Source organism: Echiichthys vipera (assembly GCF_963691815.1).
Source record: "Echiichthys vipera genome assembly, chromosome: 4".
In the NCBI taxonomy this organism is placed as follows: domain Eukaryota; kingdom Metazoa; phylum Chordata; class Actinopteri; order Perciformes; family Trachinidae; genus Echiichthys; species Echiichthys vipera.
In genome coordinates this window covers 28,560,576-28,577,176 of record NC_139829.1, presented here as the reverse complement: position 1 = coordinate 28,577,176, position 16,601 = coordinate 28,560,576, and the positions used below count along the sequence as shown (strand labels likewise).

The window sequence follows — 16,601 nt, the reverse complement described above, 5'->3', positions numbered from 1 at the left end:
AATGAATGTCCACAGTAAATCATCAGCAACTGTTTTTCACCCTAAGTAAATGTGCATCTTAGAAAAACCAAGTGTTCACTCATTTGCCATCCGCTGGAAAACACCCTTTCCATAAGAGAATTAAACAAGACTTTAATAGACAGGTTCCCTTGGAAATTATACTTATGACTAATGCACCTTCATCTTTTCTTAAGTTCAACCCGATACGCCCTTTCGTGTTTATAATGCCAAGTTTTCATATAAAGGACAAAATAATTAAAGTAGATATTTAAATGGTTACCAGTGATAAAAAAGGTGTTGACAAATAACAGAACAAGATCTAACGCCAACACAATAAAAACATCTGTATTTCATACCAATAACCATAAGGTCACATGCTTGTAAACAAAAACAGACAACAGTAATCATGTATTTCTTTATTTATAATATTGTTTCATTACAAACATGAACTTTATAACTTATGAGTGCGGCTGCATTTGCAGTATTTTATATCATGTAACGAACTCCTAAAATCACTTCATCTGACAGTCCAGAGAGGTGATATATTATACAAGGTAACGGTGAATACGTCCACAACACGGGAGTGTGTGGTTGGGAACGGACTTTGCCATTGTTATTGGAAAGAGGAGGGAGAGGTTGGGAATTGCACATGGACATCCTCACACGGCACAACAGCTTTACTTCAGAATAGTATCTTCACTTGCTGCAAGGAGAAAGTAAAAAAACGTGATTAGTACATTTAGGATTTTACATCGCAAATATGGTTTAGTTATAAGTTGAAGAATGGCTTTGCTCCCACTTTAACTGTGTTATATTGTGCACTGGTGTTGCTATCATTGCGTCCACTCCCTGTAAATTCTGCAGCACGCAGGTGTATGCAAGTGCAAACTGTAGACTGAATATTTGACACATGGCTGATGAGGCTACCTTCTGCTAGCTGCTTGGCGATGCGCTCCTGCTCCTCGCGAACCTTTTTCTCCTCCTCCTCGATCCTCCTCTCCTCAGCCGCAATCGGCTTCAGGGTATCTGAAAAATGAAGAGGTTTAGTTTCAAAAAGCAGCTTTAATTGTGGGGAAAACGCACTTAATACTGATTGTACTTCAGTTAGTCAAATGACATTTGGTGACATTATTTCTACAGTGCAAATCTTGTTAAGATGCACCAAGAAATAATTGCATGTATAAATATACTTGAACTATATATCAACCTAAATAAGAGAAACTGGAGTTTATGACATTGCATGTTTTTGGATCAGTTTTTAAAACAGTGTTTAGAGTGTACATTTTCTCCCCTATGAGTTCCTATGCAAGTCATCATGCTCAGTGCACTGTGCATGATGATTACTATAAGAATAACTCACCATATCTATTTTTGCCATAGATGATGCCAGCAATCAAAGCTGAATACCTTGCTGTCTGTAAAGGAGAAAAACATACAAATTAATGCCTGTGGTGCAGAAGTCCCTACAGTGTCTGTGCAAGTTCTCAATCATACAGGTGACATGACAGCATCAAGTAATCAGGAAGATGAAAAATGAACTTTCCTGTCGTTTGACATTCATTGGTTCTACATCAATAGAAATGACGGGGACAGAATCTCCATTAGCCTTTGCCTTACAATTTCTAAATATTTACTTTGAACTCCTTACAGTGATGCACGAGTTTATTGAGACCTTGGAAGGGATCGACACATGGATTTTTTAGGGATGATGCCAATTTTTTTCCCCCACATCAGCCTTAGTCGATGACCGATACGGACTACCCATTTTCTTGAGCCGATATTTGGAGCCGATACTACTTTTGCTCCCTCAATTAACATCATAAAAATTACACAATGATGTTAACATATGTAACAAGTATCAATTAAAAAAAAATTGTTGAACTTAAAAAAGGCGCAACACAGAGCTGCCTGTGGACGCCTGTATCATCGGCCCATATCGATACACCTAAAAAAAACGCAAATATCGGCCAATAATATCGGTCTATCACTAGACCCTGGTCATGATCACAAACTGCACATCTGACAGGTTGGATTTCACAAGTTTCCATAACGGTAAAGACACTTTAATGCTGCAAAAACTAATCCACCAATAAGTATTAGTTTCTTTATAATAGGACGTACTTTAACACTGTCACTACCATAAATTAACACTAGGGGGCGATAACGACAAACGAGTTACAGATTAATTACTTTCGGTAAACTTGTGTTTTGACCCGATAAAGGTCGCGAAATAAAATATAGAAAATCTTCTAATTTATAGGATAAAAATCCAATTATATCCAATGATTTTTTTTAATCATAACAACCAGATAGCGCAATGTCGTTTCCATGGACACTGCGACTGTATGAACATGAGTCAATGCACGTCACACTACACAATAACACCAACAAATATAACGTTAGCTAAAACGCAACACAAATTAAACTACTCACTTGGTTAGTTAGTTAAACAGGTTAAGCTCAGACTAACGGTATCTGTGAGCTAGCATGCTTCCGACAGCGTTAGCAGGTTAGCGTGCTCTGCGTAGCTTAGCAACCTAAAATATGACGACAAAGTTCAAATGCAGTAAAACACGAGTAACCATTTTGAACAATATGTCATGAGACACAAACCTTAATCAAAGGTGACACTGCAACTGGAGGCGCCATCGTTTTACAGCAGGCTAACGAACAGCAGCAGAGGTCACTTTAGCACTGGAGGACTGACTGAGAGGGACTTCTTCTTCTACTGCTTCTTTTTCTTCTTCTTCTTCGTTGGGGATTTACTGCAGCTGCTTGTTGAGATACTGCCATCTTCTGGAGTAAATGCCCCTTTCATTGGCATTTTTTTGGTCTTTTCACTAGTTGTGTAAGAAATAAAGCACTTACAATTCAATATAAACATCAGGCTACTTCTAATATATCTCATTTTTTTCCCACAACTCCTGATCATTTGCAAATAAAGACCCAGATAGACTAAGGGGACCAGATTTCTGAGACAAAATCAAGGGCAATTTTTGGTTCAGAGGCGTAAAAACCTCCAAAACATGACCTTTATTAAGTCAGTTTGATATTCAACATTCATTTGATATTAAGAATAAAAAAAATATTATACATTTAAACCATTTCATTGAGTTATGTCAAACCACTTGTGCAACATAAAGACTAATACTCCTCATGTATCACAAGGCTTGTTTTTGATAATATATTTAGGATTTTTTTTACAAAACTTAAATCTATTATTCTTCCTTATCTTTTGACCTGGAGATGTCAAACCACTTTGGCTTTGGCCTGTGAGTAGTAGGGTGTGCAACTCTACATTGGTCATTTGGTCAACATTTACGTTTTTTCCCTTTTTTCTTATATTCCATTTTCAATCTTTCAGTCACATTGAACACATTAGGCTATATATAATATATCTCATTTTGCCCTCAGGGCCCTGGTTTTGTACAAGATGGTAATGTCCGTGAGTGGAGTACCGATAATTTTACTGCACGCTTTAACAATGCCCTGAAGTCTGTTGCTGTTTTTGAGGTTAATTTGACCCAAACCAGCAGATATCTCTGCATTAGTGATCCACCGGTAAACCAGATGGAAACAAATCTTACCAACAGACTATTGTACCCCTCTGATGTCGTACCTCTGAGTGTGCAGATTATTAGGTAAGCCTGGCTAAATGGGAAGTTATATAACAGCCTTGTCAAATCTTCGGATTAACCTTATCAGTTTTTGTCGTCACACTGATGTGTCATCGTCTGCAGTTGGAGTGTGCTAAATAAATATGAAAGTTTGTGTCCCTTCTCCAATTTTTCATCATCACTGTCAATTGTAATGGACTGAGCGCTCCTGCGTGCATACATCTATTCAGATGCTATGACATCCCCTACAATACACCTATATAATTGTATGCAATTATTCCCAGAGAGGTCATGGGCTATGAACATCAGGAACCTTTGTAACGTGTGATTTTTGTGGCCACTGTTTATTTGTTTGTGTTTGTCTGCGTGTTCGTAAAGTGGTCACTTTGTATGTTTATGGAAAAAAACATAAATAAATAAATGCATTATTTAAAAAAAAGAGATGTGAACATAAACATCCTACTGTAAATGTTTCCAAGTTGGATTCCTGTTGCGGTGAATGTGAATGACATCAGCTGACAGGAAGTTAACAAGGACCAAGGCTGATGCCTAGCAATGAAATTCCATTAAACAGGTCTATAGTGGCACAGTGCCACAGTGGTTAGAGCAGCCGCCACATGTAAACAGGCTGAAGGTCCTCAAAGCAGCGGCCGTGGGTTTGACACCGACCTGCAGCCCTTTGCTGTATGCCCCCCGTCTTTTACCCCATTTCCTTTGTGTCCTATATAATAAAAGGCTTGAAATCTGCCACAAAAATAATCTTTAAAAAAAGTCTATATGTTGTTTTTTCTTATAGCATTAATAGTTGTAATGAATTACGATGGTCCACCTTATTACACACCAAGGCGTTTTTGTTTTGTAATAGCAAGACTCTTCAGTAGAGGTCAGTAGAGATGTGTGCAGCCAGGTGAACGCTGACTCTAACATTAGGAGGCAGTATTTAGTCAATGAGGAGAACGGTTTCATTTAGCAGAACAGTGTTTATTGAAAAAAGAGCATTTTGTGCATGCATTTCATGGAAATCATACTGCTTACTTCATGGGCCGAACCATTTAACATTGCAAACAAATGAAAAGCACCACCAGTGTTTAAAGGTTTAGTAAACTTTGCAAGCCCCTGCAGATCTCCTGTGAGCATGTTTCAAAACATTACAGCTGCAATTAGAAAGAAACTAACATTTGTTGTATTGTTGATGTACTGTAGGCTGGTTCCTGGTTAAGTGCACCTTAGCAACCCAGCCAAGTGTGACCTCTCCACCCAAAAAGTAACATGTTCAGGAGGACTGGACGTCTTCCCACACTGGGTGACAATATCAAATATAATTGAAATACTTTATTGATCCCAAGCTGGATGATTGCAGAATGGAAAGCCTATTCCTTATGTTTTTATTCCAACTTTACTGAAGCCACTTAATAATTATAGAGAGAAACACAGGTATATGTGTGCAGCTGCACCATCACATCAAATGGAAACACTGTAGACGTGTGTTGCATCATTTTATTCATGTTTTCCCCCAATTACTGACTTATTTAATACAGTCTATTTGCAAATTAAAATCTTCTGCTGTGAGTGTTTGAAGACTGTCTTTCCACATACTTCAATTTAGTTTAATTTGTACTGATGGACAAGGTTAAAGAGTGTATCTCTGAAAAGGACCCTGTTTAGTTTAAGTTCTCTAAATGACAATATGGAGGTATGATATGTTAATAGTGATGCTATTTTAGCTACAAGTGGACATTTATTTCTTTGTCCTGTACTTCTCAATTTTGACTGAGAGATTTCAAATGTATAAAATATGATTATATGTAAATAAAAAGCAAATATTTTAAGCAACCAGTCAGTCATACTGCTAACAAGGTGACAATTCTTCTATGCTTCCCAACCACAAAAGGTGCCAGTGGGATGTACCTACAATTTGGTTTTACACTTTTACACTCAATTATATTATTTCTTATAAAAAAAAAAAAGAAAAAGAAAAAGTCATATAATAAATCAGTGTGCCTGACATTGGCTGTTTCCAAAGCAGCGGTTCAATGTCTTCACTGTCCTCTTGGAAAATCTCACCTTCCCTCGATTCTTGACGGAGGACGTGTACTGGTTGGACTTGAGTTTAGAGTAATAGTCTGAGAACTTGTTGAAGAGGATGGATATGGGCAAACCGTTGAGGATGATTCCAAAAGAGATGCAGATGAAAGCGAAGAGACGGCCCAGTACGGTCTCTGGGTAGACGTCTCCGTAGCCCACAGTGGAGATGCTGACCTGTGGGGGGATAAGGAGAGCAGTTAGTGGTGATGGAGAAGCATGACTCACAAATCTTACCAACTACACACCTGCAACGCTTTGAGAGTGAGCGACGCTATTGCAAAATACTCAAAACTGCCTCTGTGGTAGTTCCCGCTACAGTAGGTGTCTCCAGGAACACATTTTGCCATGGAGACATACCATAACAAAACAATACCAGCGTCAATGTCGCTGCTGATAAAAGAACAAACAGTAAAGTTAGCTGATTATACTTTGTTACAGGATATTGGATTTACTGCTACCAATTGGGGGGAGGGGTTTTTAGTCTATCATGCAGCACAACTGAGAGCTCACAGTAGTGCAGCTAAAGAAAACACATGCAAATAGACAAAACACAAGCAAATTAAGAAAACATATTCATTAATTTGACAACAACAACATTTGTGCAGCCTTCAGAAAACACGCTGCAAAGACCACAACACAACACAATGGAAGTGTTTCCAGGGGACACTTAAAGTGATGCACGTCTGTTTCTTTTTCCACCTGTGTTTTGTCTAGTCTTGCCCGTCCTGTACCGCGGTTATACAGACGTAATAATCTATGATTCCACCGGGCTTTTGTGCTACACTGGTGTGGGCTCCAGAGTTAAGGGAAACTTGACTTAATAGCTGAGAGACTCTCCTGTGTTTTCTGCAGCTCTTACTGTTGTGAAAGAGTGTTAGATATTTAAGGTAAAGCATTAAAGATGTCTGAAACCAATTTTGACATTTTTCAAAGCTTTATTCTGATGAAGAAAATGCTAAACAGGAGATTTCGCTGCTTTATCCACATGTAGCCGCTCAGCTCAGTTCCCTTGCAGTCTATTTGCAGTGCGTTTTCCTAGTGTGTTGTGTTGGGGTCTTTGTGTTTCTTTTTCTCAATGTGTTGTGTGTGGTATTTGCGTGTTTTCTAAATACCGCGCATGTGTTGTCAAATTGATGAAGATGTTTTCTTAATTTGTTAGTGTTTTGTCTATTTGCATGCGTTTTCTTAAGTTGCAGTGCTGTGAGCTCTCACGGCCACTGTGCCATCATGTGGACTGAGTGTGTGTGTGTCTGTGTGTGTGTGTGTGTGTGTGTGTGTGTGTGTGTGTGTTTGTGTGTCTGTGCGTGCGTGCGTGCGTGCGTGCGTGCGTGCATGCGTGCGTGTGTGTTGGATATATATTTTTTCTATAATATAAAATAAATAAACGTGATCTTTTTTAAGTTTCCTGACCCATACGCAGGCGTGGCAATGACTCAAAGATGGCTCAGCTTTTCTGCTTCTGTGAATTTGTAGCAGTAAGCAGTGCTAACTGTGTTCCCTTTGCTTTAACCATTACTATCATCAGAGGATTATCATTTCATCCCCCTGGATTAGAAGAAAGATTCTACCACCCGGTCAAAGAGGGAGGGGAAGAATCTGTTAACAGGTTTATTCATGAAAGGCAGTGAATCAAAGGTTTGTGTTAACAGTTTAACTCAAATAAAGACCTTAACTCAAGACGTTAATCGCATTATTCCACCCTATAAAACTGACCAGGTGACATGAATGCATCAGTAAAGATACTAAACAAATATACAAGTTTAGTTTGGATATTCCCCTTGATCATGCAAAACATGCCGACCTCATTGTGTTTTGTAAGCAAGGTAGTTCTTGAGTGTAACCTAATAACATTACACAGTTAACACACCATGCAGGGACTTTGTCAGCATAAAAGTAACTCAAGGACAGGGCACTTCATTTTACTTACATAAAAAGGTTTCTTAGGTTTGTTACTTTGGCAAGGAATTTAATTAAGTTGAATAATTTTCAATCAAGACTTGTTTGCTTTCCATATTTCTTCTACTCTACAGTCTGTCTATTTTCATACTTCAGAGTCCTGTCCTGCCGGTCTCTTACACACTGTTAATTCTACAAAGACGTACTTACAGCTGCCCACCACCATGCATGAGGAATGCTGGTGAAGTTTGTTTGAGGCATGTCATGCTCCACAGTGTAAACCATGGCGGAGAAGCTGAAGATACCCATGGCAATGAAAAGGAAGAGGCAGCCAACTTGCTGGTAGCACTGACGCAGAGTGAAGCCGAACGCCCGCAGGCCCGTGGAGTGTCGTGCCAGTTTCAAGATACGAAAGATTCTCATCAGTCTCATGATCCGCAAGACTTGGCCCAGCTTTCCCACCTGTCCCACCGCCTGCATGTCGGCCTCGTGCTTCATGTAGTTTTCCTCATTGTCGAAGAACTCCAGGATGGCCTGCAGATACTGAGGCAGGATGGCAATCAGGTCCACGGTGTTGAGCACACTCCTGCTGAAGGATTTGAGGTCAGGAGTGGACACCAGACGGAGCAGGTACTCCATGGTGAAGAAGGCAATGCACATGGACTCCACGTACTCCCAGTATGTCTTACCACTGAGCTGACCTTTGGGAGTTCTGTATTGCATCTCGTCGACTGTGTTGAGAGTCATGGCCACCAGGGACACCAGGACAAACAGGCTGGAGGCCACCGCCATCAGCTTGGCCTTGATCGACGAAAACGGCTTCTCCATCAAGTTCCAGATAGCTCTGCGCTTTTGGCCCAGGAACATATCATGAAAGAGCTCCTCATTCTCCTCAATCTCCACCTCTGCCTCCAGCTCCCTCTGGATCTTCAGCTGATCATTCAGCTCGTCCTGCCTCTCCTCAAAGGAGATGCGGCAGCAGCGGTGGGTGTTCTTGATCCTCACGCCCCAGTAGTTGATCTCCTCCAAGAAATTGCGGGGACACGTCTCATCCTTGATCCACAGCACACCGGTCCTGTAGAAGTTGAAGATGCTGTGGAAGACATCTGGGTCCCTGTCAAAGAAATACTCATTGTTGGTCACAATGTAGTCATCACACAGGTCCAGCTTCATGTTGTGGTCTGTGTAGGTAGCCAGTCGTCCTATTCTGGTCTTGGGATACTTGGCGGCCATCTTGTATGCTATCTGAAAGGGCTTCCCCCCTACATTGATGTTGATCATGAAGTTCTTCTTGGAGGGTGAAATCTGCTTGGAGAGGCCGTATGGAGCATTGTCATCGTCTTCATCTTCATACTCAGCATAAATGTCGTAGATGTCCCTGCTCAACTCCTGCATAGAGTTCCATGTCTTTACGCAGCTTTCCTTGGCTAGAGGATAAGCAATCTCCGAGGGTCTTCGATTAATGTCTGAATCTGTGACTTTGTAGTTGGGGAAGAGACTCTGTCTCCTGTTCCACAAGTTGGCCACCTTGCTGGTGCTCCCCATGTTGATTCCCCCAAGACTATGCAGCAGACAGAGCTCTCAGACCAGCCAGCATTACTGCTGTCTAATACCCCCTCTACCTAAGCGTGGAGGACATGAGCAGGATGCCTCATGGCCCCATTAATGTTGCTGACTGAGAGGATCTGCATGCTTACTGGACATCTAAATACTATTATCCCCTCCTGAGCTGCCTGGCTCACATGATGTTGACTGTGTGGCATATCTCTACAAATGCCCATCATGAATTCCTCATCAATAAATACCTTATGATGGTATGAGGTTATAGTTCTTACAGCTGATTTGGGTGACTTAAAGACAAAATTGACAACAGTCAGTATTGTTTTCATGTTTGATTTAAATGCATAGACACTGTGCTATATTAATCTTTTTGCAATCCCTACAGATTACTTAAGAAAGTCATACTCTAAGGCTAAGATTGGAAAATACCATTGTGTGTCTTGATTCTTTGGGAAAAAACACTTTGTGATGATTTTCTTTTGCTAAATCACTTGAATTTTTTCTATTTTAAGTAAATTGCCTTTTACGAATTTACAATCAATTGTTTTTGTTGGTTCTCTGATTCTGAGTAGGGACAAAGGAAGGCTGGGGGACACCTAAAAGAGGATAAAGGCTTTAAGCATTAGCCTACTTCCTGATTCGGAGGGGGTGCAGGATCCTTCAGAAGTTGAAGTGAGCCAAGGCTTCAGACTCTAGACAATAACCTTTCGTTTTTATATTAGACATAAACGTATAGATATATCAGTACGGTTGTGACATGTCATTAAACATATTATCTTAACTAGCAGGCATGGTGATTCAACCAGATTAAAACGTAACTTGGCTTGCAACAGAATCCACTTTTTGGATCAGCTTATTCTGCTGATGTGTCACCTGACCAGAGATGAAGGCCACTGGCCGGTGGCATTATGATCCATACAGTACATTAACCTTTGTTTACCCTGATGCCAACCGCTGCTGCTCCCTAAAACAATTAAGGATTTAAGTTGTTAAAGCAGTGACATTTAAATAGAGCTATGGACTGAAGAGCGTCTTGTTAGTGTAGTGTGTCAAGAGAACAAGAGGTGAACTGGACGTGTCATGCAAGCCACAGGGTGGAGAGGCACACCGGGGAGAAGAGGTAACAGTGAGAAAAGGAAATGTTAATATGATATTATATAATGAATGACAGTATTTATAGAGCTTCATGGTTACTAATTAGCAGTTTAAAGCAAAACTATTTAAGGAAATAATTCATTCATAAAAGGTTCCCATACGCAATTCCGTACACTAAGGATTCACGGCCTCACCTGGTCCGGTACGACCTGTAGCTCATGGTGGCCAATGTTAGCAATCAATTAGATATTATTATGTAATTGATATTTGCTGCATCTGTTTGCTGCCTTTATGACCACTCTCTACTTCTGCTACATTTTAACATTTCATAGATAGAAATGAATGCAACTTTTGCTGAGTCACTGTGATAAAAACCTAGAAATATCTAATTGGTAATATAATAACTCCTCAAAGGGGACATATTTTTCATGCTCATACTTTTACTATTATGTTTAAACTGTTTTTATTTTTATTTTTATGTTTTTAGACCATATTTACTTGCTTTAATAAAAAAAACACAATTTTTTTCTCATACTGTTCGTGTATATCTGAAAACGCTCAGTTTTAGCGCCTTGCTCTTTACGTCCTAGATTAATAGACATAAAGTAAACACGTCTTAAACAAGTAAATTACAAATATTGTACCTAGGTGGACAAGTAATCAGTCTTTCTTCTTGATTCTTTACATAATTTACTAAACAATGGCAGCTACCTCTGACGCCCAGTCCTCATATAAGTCTTCTACAATTTTCATTATGCAGAAGCGAGAAGTAAATTTAGATTTTGAATCAACATCGTTCCCATTATTGATCCAGTAATAATCCAGGAAGCAGGATTGTAAAACAACCCACTCATGGACATCTCTATACTAGGATTAATATCATCTGCTCTTGAGGTCCATGGTTTCCTGTCACTCACTATTGTTCGCAAGATTTACAGATCAAATTGAGCAAAGTCCCTTCAAAGCTGCTTAGTAAAGCAGGAATGTATTTTATAATCCCTCGCGTGAGTTTATAGAGCCTCACAAACATCCTCTGTTATTTACAGCTGGGATATCCAAACACAGGTTGTTTAAGATAAATGGTAGTGTTTAACCTGACCTTTGCTGATGTGATTACCGTACACACTGCAGCAGGAGATCCTTATCAGCTTTATCTTTTGCTTTCAAAACCAAATGCATTTTATTAAAAACATGGTGGCATTTTCAAAACTGCAAGTGCAAACTCCACAACAGTTTATATAGCACTACAGAATATCCTCATGCAGGTGTATTGAGGTATAACATCAGAATCAGAATCAGAATCAGAATACTTTATTGATCCCCGGGGGGAAATTCTTTCGTTCCAATGCTCTGTGCACAGTAGAAACAAGCCATAAAGATGAATAAAGTAGAAATAAAAATAAAAGTAAAGACTCAAATAAAATACAATTAAATAAATCTAAGTAGCTAATAAATAGCCAATAAAATACAGTACAAATAAATAATAAACAATCAAGTAAACATGCATTTAAAATGATCATAATTGAAAATATGGGAATGTTTTAGGTCTGACTGCTGCTTTGCCACCAGTATGATTCAGCCAATAAATCCTATGAAATACAAAATACAATGAGAAGTGATGAATACACTAAACTGACCTATTCTCACTGATCAAGCAAAGACGCAGTTAACTGAATTAAAATAAATAAACACGTTAATCAGGGCTGCACGATATGAGAAGACTATAATATAAGCTTTCAATATACTAACAGTACTATACAACAAATTGCTGGTTGAATTACCATTATATTATGACGCCATTAACAGACACCTGCTTTCTTTCTTTAATGCCAGGATTATTGATGACGCGTTATTGTGATAGGATTCATTTGCACCCTTGCGGTGATTAATTCACCGTTACTGACTGTAAAGAGTTGCACCTGTGAGCTCTGTTTGTGTCACTGTGACTAAGATTCACCTGAAAAATATTGATAGTTTGAATTGTTCTGTGACGGTGACGGATTCGTTTCTCTGAACACTGGGTAAACTGCTCACAGTTACATGTTCAGAGTTGGTGAATGTGCCTGGCATTAGCATGTTGTATGAAATGGATGGAAAGTTATCTGTAGTAATGAACAAATTAAAGAATGAGAGAAAGAGCAGTGTCTTCTCTCTCCAGCAGATGGTGCTATCACAAAAACACATTATTAGATCGTCCAAACCTCAAAATGTATGCTGCTGGTTGTGCTGAGTGACAGAACAGTCAGTGTAATATTGTTGTGCTTGGATAAATAACTCAACTCTCGCCACACCAAAGCCAAATAGTTTAGTTTAGTTTAGTTTTAGTTTATTTCGAATATGTGAAAAAACAAAATGATCATACATTCATGGGCAATCATAAAGAAAAGGGGAAAAAACAGAGGGAAAAATAAATGTACAATAACAAAGTATAACAAAGTAAACTGAAGAGTGAAGTGAAGAGGAACTACTGTGCATGCTGGCTCACTGTCACACTGTTATGGCTTACTGAGGCACTTGGAGCAGAGCCGCCGTGATTGTTATTAGTAACGCCTGTGCTTTTCCCATGACAAGTCAAATGTCAATGTTTCATCACCTTCCTAAATAAAACCAAGACTTCAAAATACTCGATTTAAAAAGGGATTAGATTGGATTATCAATGAAACTCAACGCGCTGTAATCTAAAGAAATCATTTATTGTACTTGCTTGGCATTAACTTTGCTCACTCACGGAATAAAACTTAGACTTCTCTTTCTTGATCCTTTGGGATGAACTCTCGCAAGGAAATTAAGTTTTTTAGCAGTTTAAACAAACGCAAGGGAGGGTTTAAAAAAATACAGTATAAGAAAACCAATAAACTCTTAGCAAAATAAATACAGAAAGTATTAAAAAAAACAGTACACAATAGACTCTTAGTCAAATATATATGAGGTGGATGTAAGAATACATCTCATCTCATCTTCATCCGCTTATCCGGGGTCGGGTCGTGTGGGCAGCAGCTTTAGCAGGGGACCCCAAACTTCCCTTTCCCGGGCCACATTAACCAGCTCTAACTGGGGGATCCCGAGGCGTTCCCAGGCCAGTGTGGAGATATAATCTCTCCACCTGGTCCTGGGTCTTCCCCGAGGCCTCCTCCCAGCTGGACGTGCCTGGAACACCTCCCTAGGGAGGCGCCCAGTGTTCATCCTTACTAGATGCCCGAACCACAAGTCAAATAAAATTCATGGTAAGTTAAATCAGAAAAGTTAAATGTAGAGGGAGTGTGTGAGATAAAATATGTCTGACTGTAAATGACACAAATGAGCAGCAAGATTTAATATTGCACTTAAGTGGTGGATAAAGTTATTGGACAAAAAAAGAAGAAGTGTCCAGGTGTGTAAGAGAGAAGATAAGTGATTATAATTATAAAAACTAAAATTATAAAAAAAAAGTTATATAGTATATTTTAATTTGAACCATACATTAACAGTCAAATCAATACAAAATAATGTTACATTAAGGTGTATTCTGACTTTATATCATAATAAGGAGAATAATAACAACTGAATATAAAATAGAAATGCAGAAAAAACAACCATTCAATTTTAATTTTCGTTGTTCCACTTCACTGCCTTCCCCACTCAGTGTTTGTTTTGTGCTGAATGAAGTCTGAGCCGCAGCTGAAGCTTTGATTGGACAGCTGTTGTGTGTGTGTGTGTGTGTGTGTGTGTGTGTGTGTGTGTGTGTGTGTGTGTGTGTGTGTGTGTGTGTGTGTGTGTGTGTGTGTGTGTGTGTGTGTGTGTGTGTTTGTGTGTGTGTGTGTGTGTGTGTGTGTGTGTGTGTGTGTGTGTGTGTGTGTGTGTGTGTGTGTGTGTGTGTGTGTGGGAGGAGTCCTGGGTGTCCGTGCTAATTACTGTCATTAACTGCACCTGTGCATTTCCTGCTCTGACGTATAAAAATGACTGCAACTTTGATTTGTCACAGCTTTGTCTTTTTAATTCTGTAGTTTAAAATCCCTACACATTTAAGTGCATTTCTTAAGGATGTCTTATAGCTATAATCTATGTTTTCACCTTTTTTTTTTAACAACATTCATGTGTGAGATGCATTTCTAACATGAACTTTCAATTAAACATTATGACATAAAGGAAAGCACAGGTGTAAACAATGATATTCATGATGCTTCCTGGGACAAATGCCTCTAACAGAGCCATCAGTAAACCTGTGCTTTTCCTGCTATGGGGTATAAAAATGACTGCAATGGAAAATTTGTTTGATTTGTCACAGTTGTGTCTTTTTAATTCTGTAGTTTAAAATCTCTATAATTTCCTAAGGATGTCTCATAGCTATAATCTATGTTTTCACTTTTTTTTTTTTTACTCTGACTACAACTTTCATGTGTGAGATGCATTTCTAACATTAACTTTCAATTAAACTTGGAGAGACATTATGACATAAAGGAAAGCACAGGTGTAAATAATGATATTAATGAACAGAGCCATTGTTAATGTCATTAGTAAACCTATGCTTCTCCTGCTCTGACGTATAAAAATGACTGCAATGGAGAATAACTTTGATTTGTCACAGCTTTGTCTTTATAATTCTGTAATTTAAAATCCCTAGTAAAGAAAGCCTGTGAATGTTCATTGAGCAATGAGCATTGTAAATTGGAGATAAGTGGTGTCTCAGACCTCCTCCTCTGTTTAGCGATGGTTTCTCTACTTTTGCATAGATGCTTCTTTTACTCCTCTTTCAAACCATCTGTCTTCTCTGTCCAGGATGTGGACATTGTTGTCATCAAAGGAGTGGACTTTCCCCTTGAGATTTAAGTGGACAGCAGAGTCCAGGCCTGAGGAGTTAGCTCTCCTGTGTTGGGCCATGCGTTTATGCAGTGGTTGTTATGTTTCTCCAATGTGAACATCTTTACATTCCTCGTTGCATTAACAGCATAAACCAGATTGCTTTTGTGGGTGTGTGGTGTTCTGTCCTTGGGATGTCTCTGTCTGAGTGTGTTACCGGGTTTGAAATACACAGGGATGCAGTGTTGTTGAAGATCCTCCTGAGTTTCTCTGATACCCCAGCCACATATGGGATGACTACGTTGTTTCTCTTGTTTTCTTTTTCTTTCTTTCTAGTAAAGAAACAAAAATATATAATTTCTTGAGGATGTCTTATAGCTATAATCTATATTTTACTCTGACTACAACATTCATGTGTGAGATGCTTTTCTAACATGAACTTTCAATTAAACTTGGAGAAACATTATGACATAAAGGAAAGCACAGGTGTAAATAATATGAATGATGCTCCCTGGGACAAATGCATATAACAGAGCCATTGTTAATGTTAGTAAACCTGTGCTTTTCCTACCATGACATTTCCAAATGAAATATCTAGTGAGAGAAAGGCCTATTCTCTTTTTTTGAAGAGTCCCTTTTCTGCATCATTTATGACAGCGCAATGAGATTTATTGTGTTACAGAGACTTTTATAATTATAGAAGCAAAATGTATCGAGTCTAAAGACGCACTTACGATGTTTTGTGTAATTAGAGATATGTTTTATGAAAAAGTTTATGACATAAATCCCATTTCACATTTGAAATCATTTTGGAAACACCATTTTAAAACGTGTAAAACATAAACATGTGTAATTCCTTTCCTCCCCTGTGATTTCAGGAGGTTCGTTGTCTCCTAACAGATTTAAATTAAACTTCTCAAAGGACCAACTTATCAAAAAACTGCAACAGTGATGGATGTTTCACACAGCAGGGCCTGACTACACTGAGAGCTGTGTCCAGCTGGTCACACCAGAATAAGACCAGAGATTATGCGATTAGTTTAGTTTGTACTTATTTTATTTCAATATGCTGCTAAACTGCACGGTGTGTATTGTTGTATATTGTATATACCTACATTTAACCACAGCGTCCCTTGCACTCTTGTCACATTAGTTATTGTTTGATTTATTTTATGTTAGCTTTCTTTTGATTTGATTTATGTTTTTATGCTTATCGTCTCTGATCCTTTTCCATCTTTGTATTGAAACTGAGCAGTGATATGCTGTTGGCTGTTTGGGACAAATAAATAAGAAAGGTAAGAACAGCAAATGACACCCTGTGTTTTTTACGGTGAGCCTCTATGAAGTTGTGATTCATGGTGGCAGTTGCATACAGGCAATAAAAAACAACAATCCTGACATTTGATCTGCACCCCTGAGTGCATTTTCTACATTTCTACACTTATATTAAGGCAGCACAATGAAGAGTAATGTGCGTTAGTAAAAATACCCATTCACATATCCTTATAGCGCTATCATTATGTCTTATTTTGAAAAGCACATCCGGAAGTCCATTAACCGGCTAGCCTCGTC

At 38.8% G+C, this 16,601-nt stretch overlaps 2 protein-coding genes across 2 annotated transcripts; both read right to left on the bottom strand.

Moving 5' to 3' along the window:
• Positions 1 to 407: 407 nt before the first annotated feature.
• atp5meb (ATP synthase membrane subunit eb) lies at positions 408 to 2,739 on the bottom strand. The gene is made up of 4 exons (XM_083911791.1): positions 2,614 to 2,739; positions 1,361 to 1,415; positions 928 to 1,026; positions 408 to 703 (listed from the first exon to the last, which is right to left on the bottom strand). Exons 1-4 carry the CDS (start codon positions 2,647 to 2,649, stop codon positions 678 to 680), a joined length of 216 nt encoding a protein of 71 aa, XP_083767917.1. The 5' UTR covers positions 2,650 to 2,739; the 3' UTR covers positions 408 to 677.
• Positions 2,740 to 5,609: 2,870 nt separating this feature from the next.
• LOC310945623 (potassium voltage-gated channel subfamily V member 2-like) lies at positions 5,610 to 9,143 on the bottom strand (the record flags this gene model as incomplete). Its single annotated transcript, XM_083911772.1, has 2 exons — positions 5,610 to 5,876; positions 7,809 to 9,143. 2 exons carry the CDS (start codon positions 9,141 to 9,143, stop codon positions 5,610 to 5,612), a joined length of 1,602 nt encoding a protein of 533 aa, XP_083767898.1.
• Between the last annotated feature and the right edge of the window lie 7,458 nt (positions 9,144 to 16,601).

What these genes read in the sequence shown, in the direction of transcription:
- atp5meb (XM_083911791.1), bottom strand. Translation starts at nt 2,649, where the DNA reads ATGGCGCCTCCAGTTGCAGTGTCACCTTTGATTAAG. An exon ending in CTATGGCAAAAATAGATATG is followed by an intron (nt 1,027 to 1,360) that starts GTGAGTTATTCT and finishes TTCATTTTTCAG; the next exon opens with ATACCCTGAAGCCGATTGCG. An exon ending in CGCCAAGCAGCTAGCAGAAG is followed by an intron (nt 704 to 927) that starts GTAGCCTCATCA and finishes TTCTCCTTGCAG; the next exon opens with CAAGTGAAGATACTATTCTG.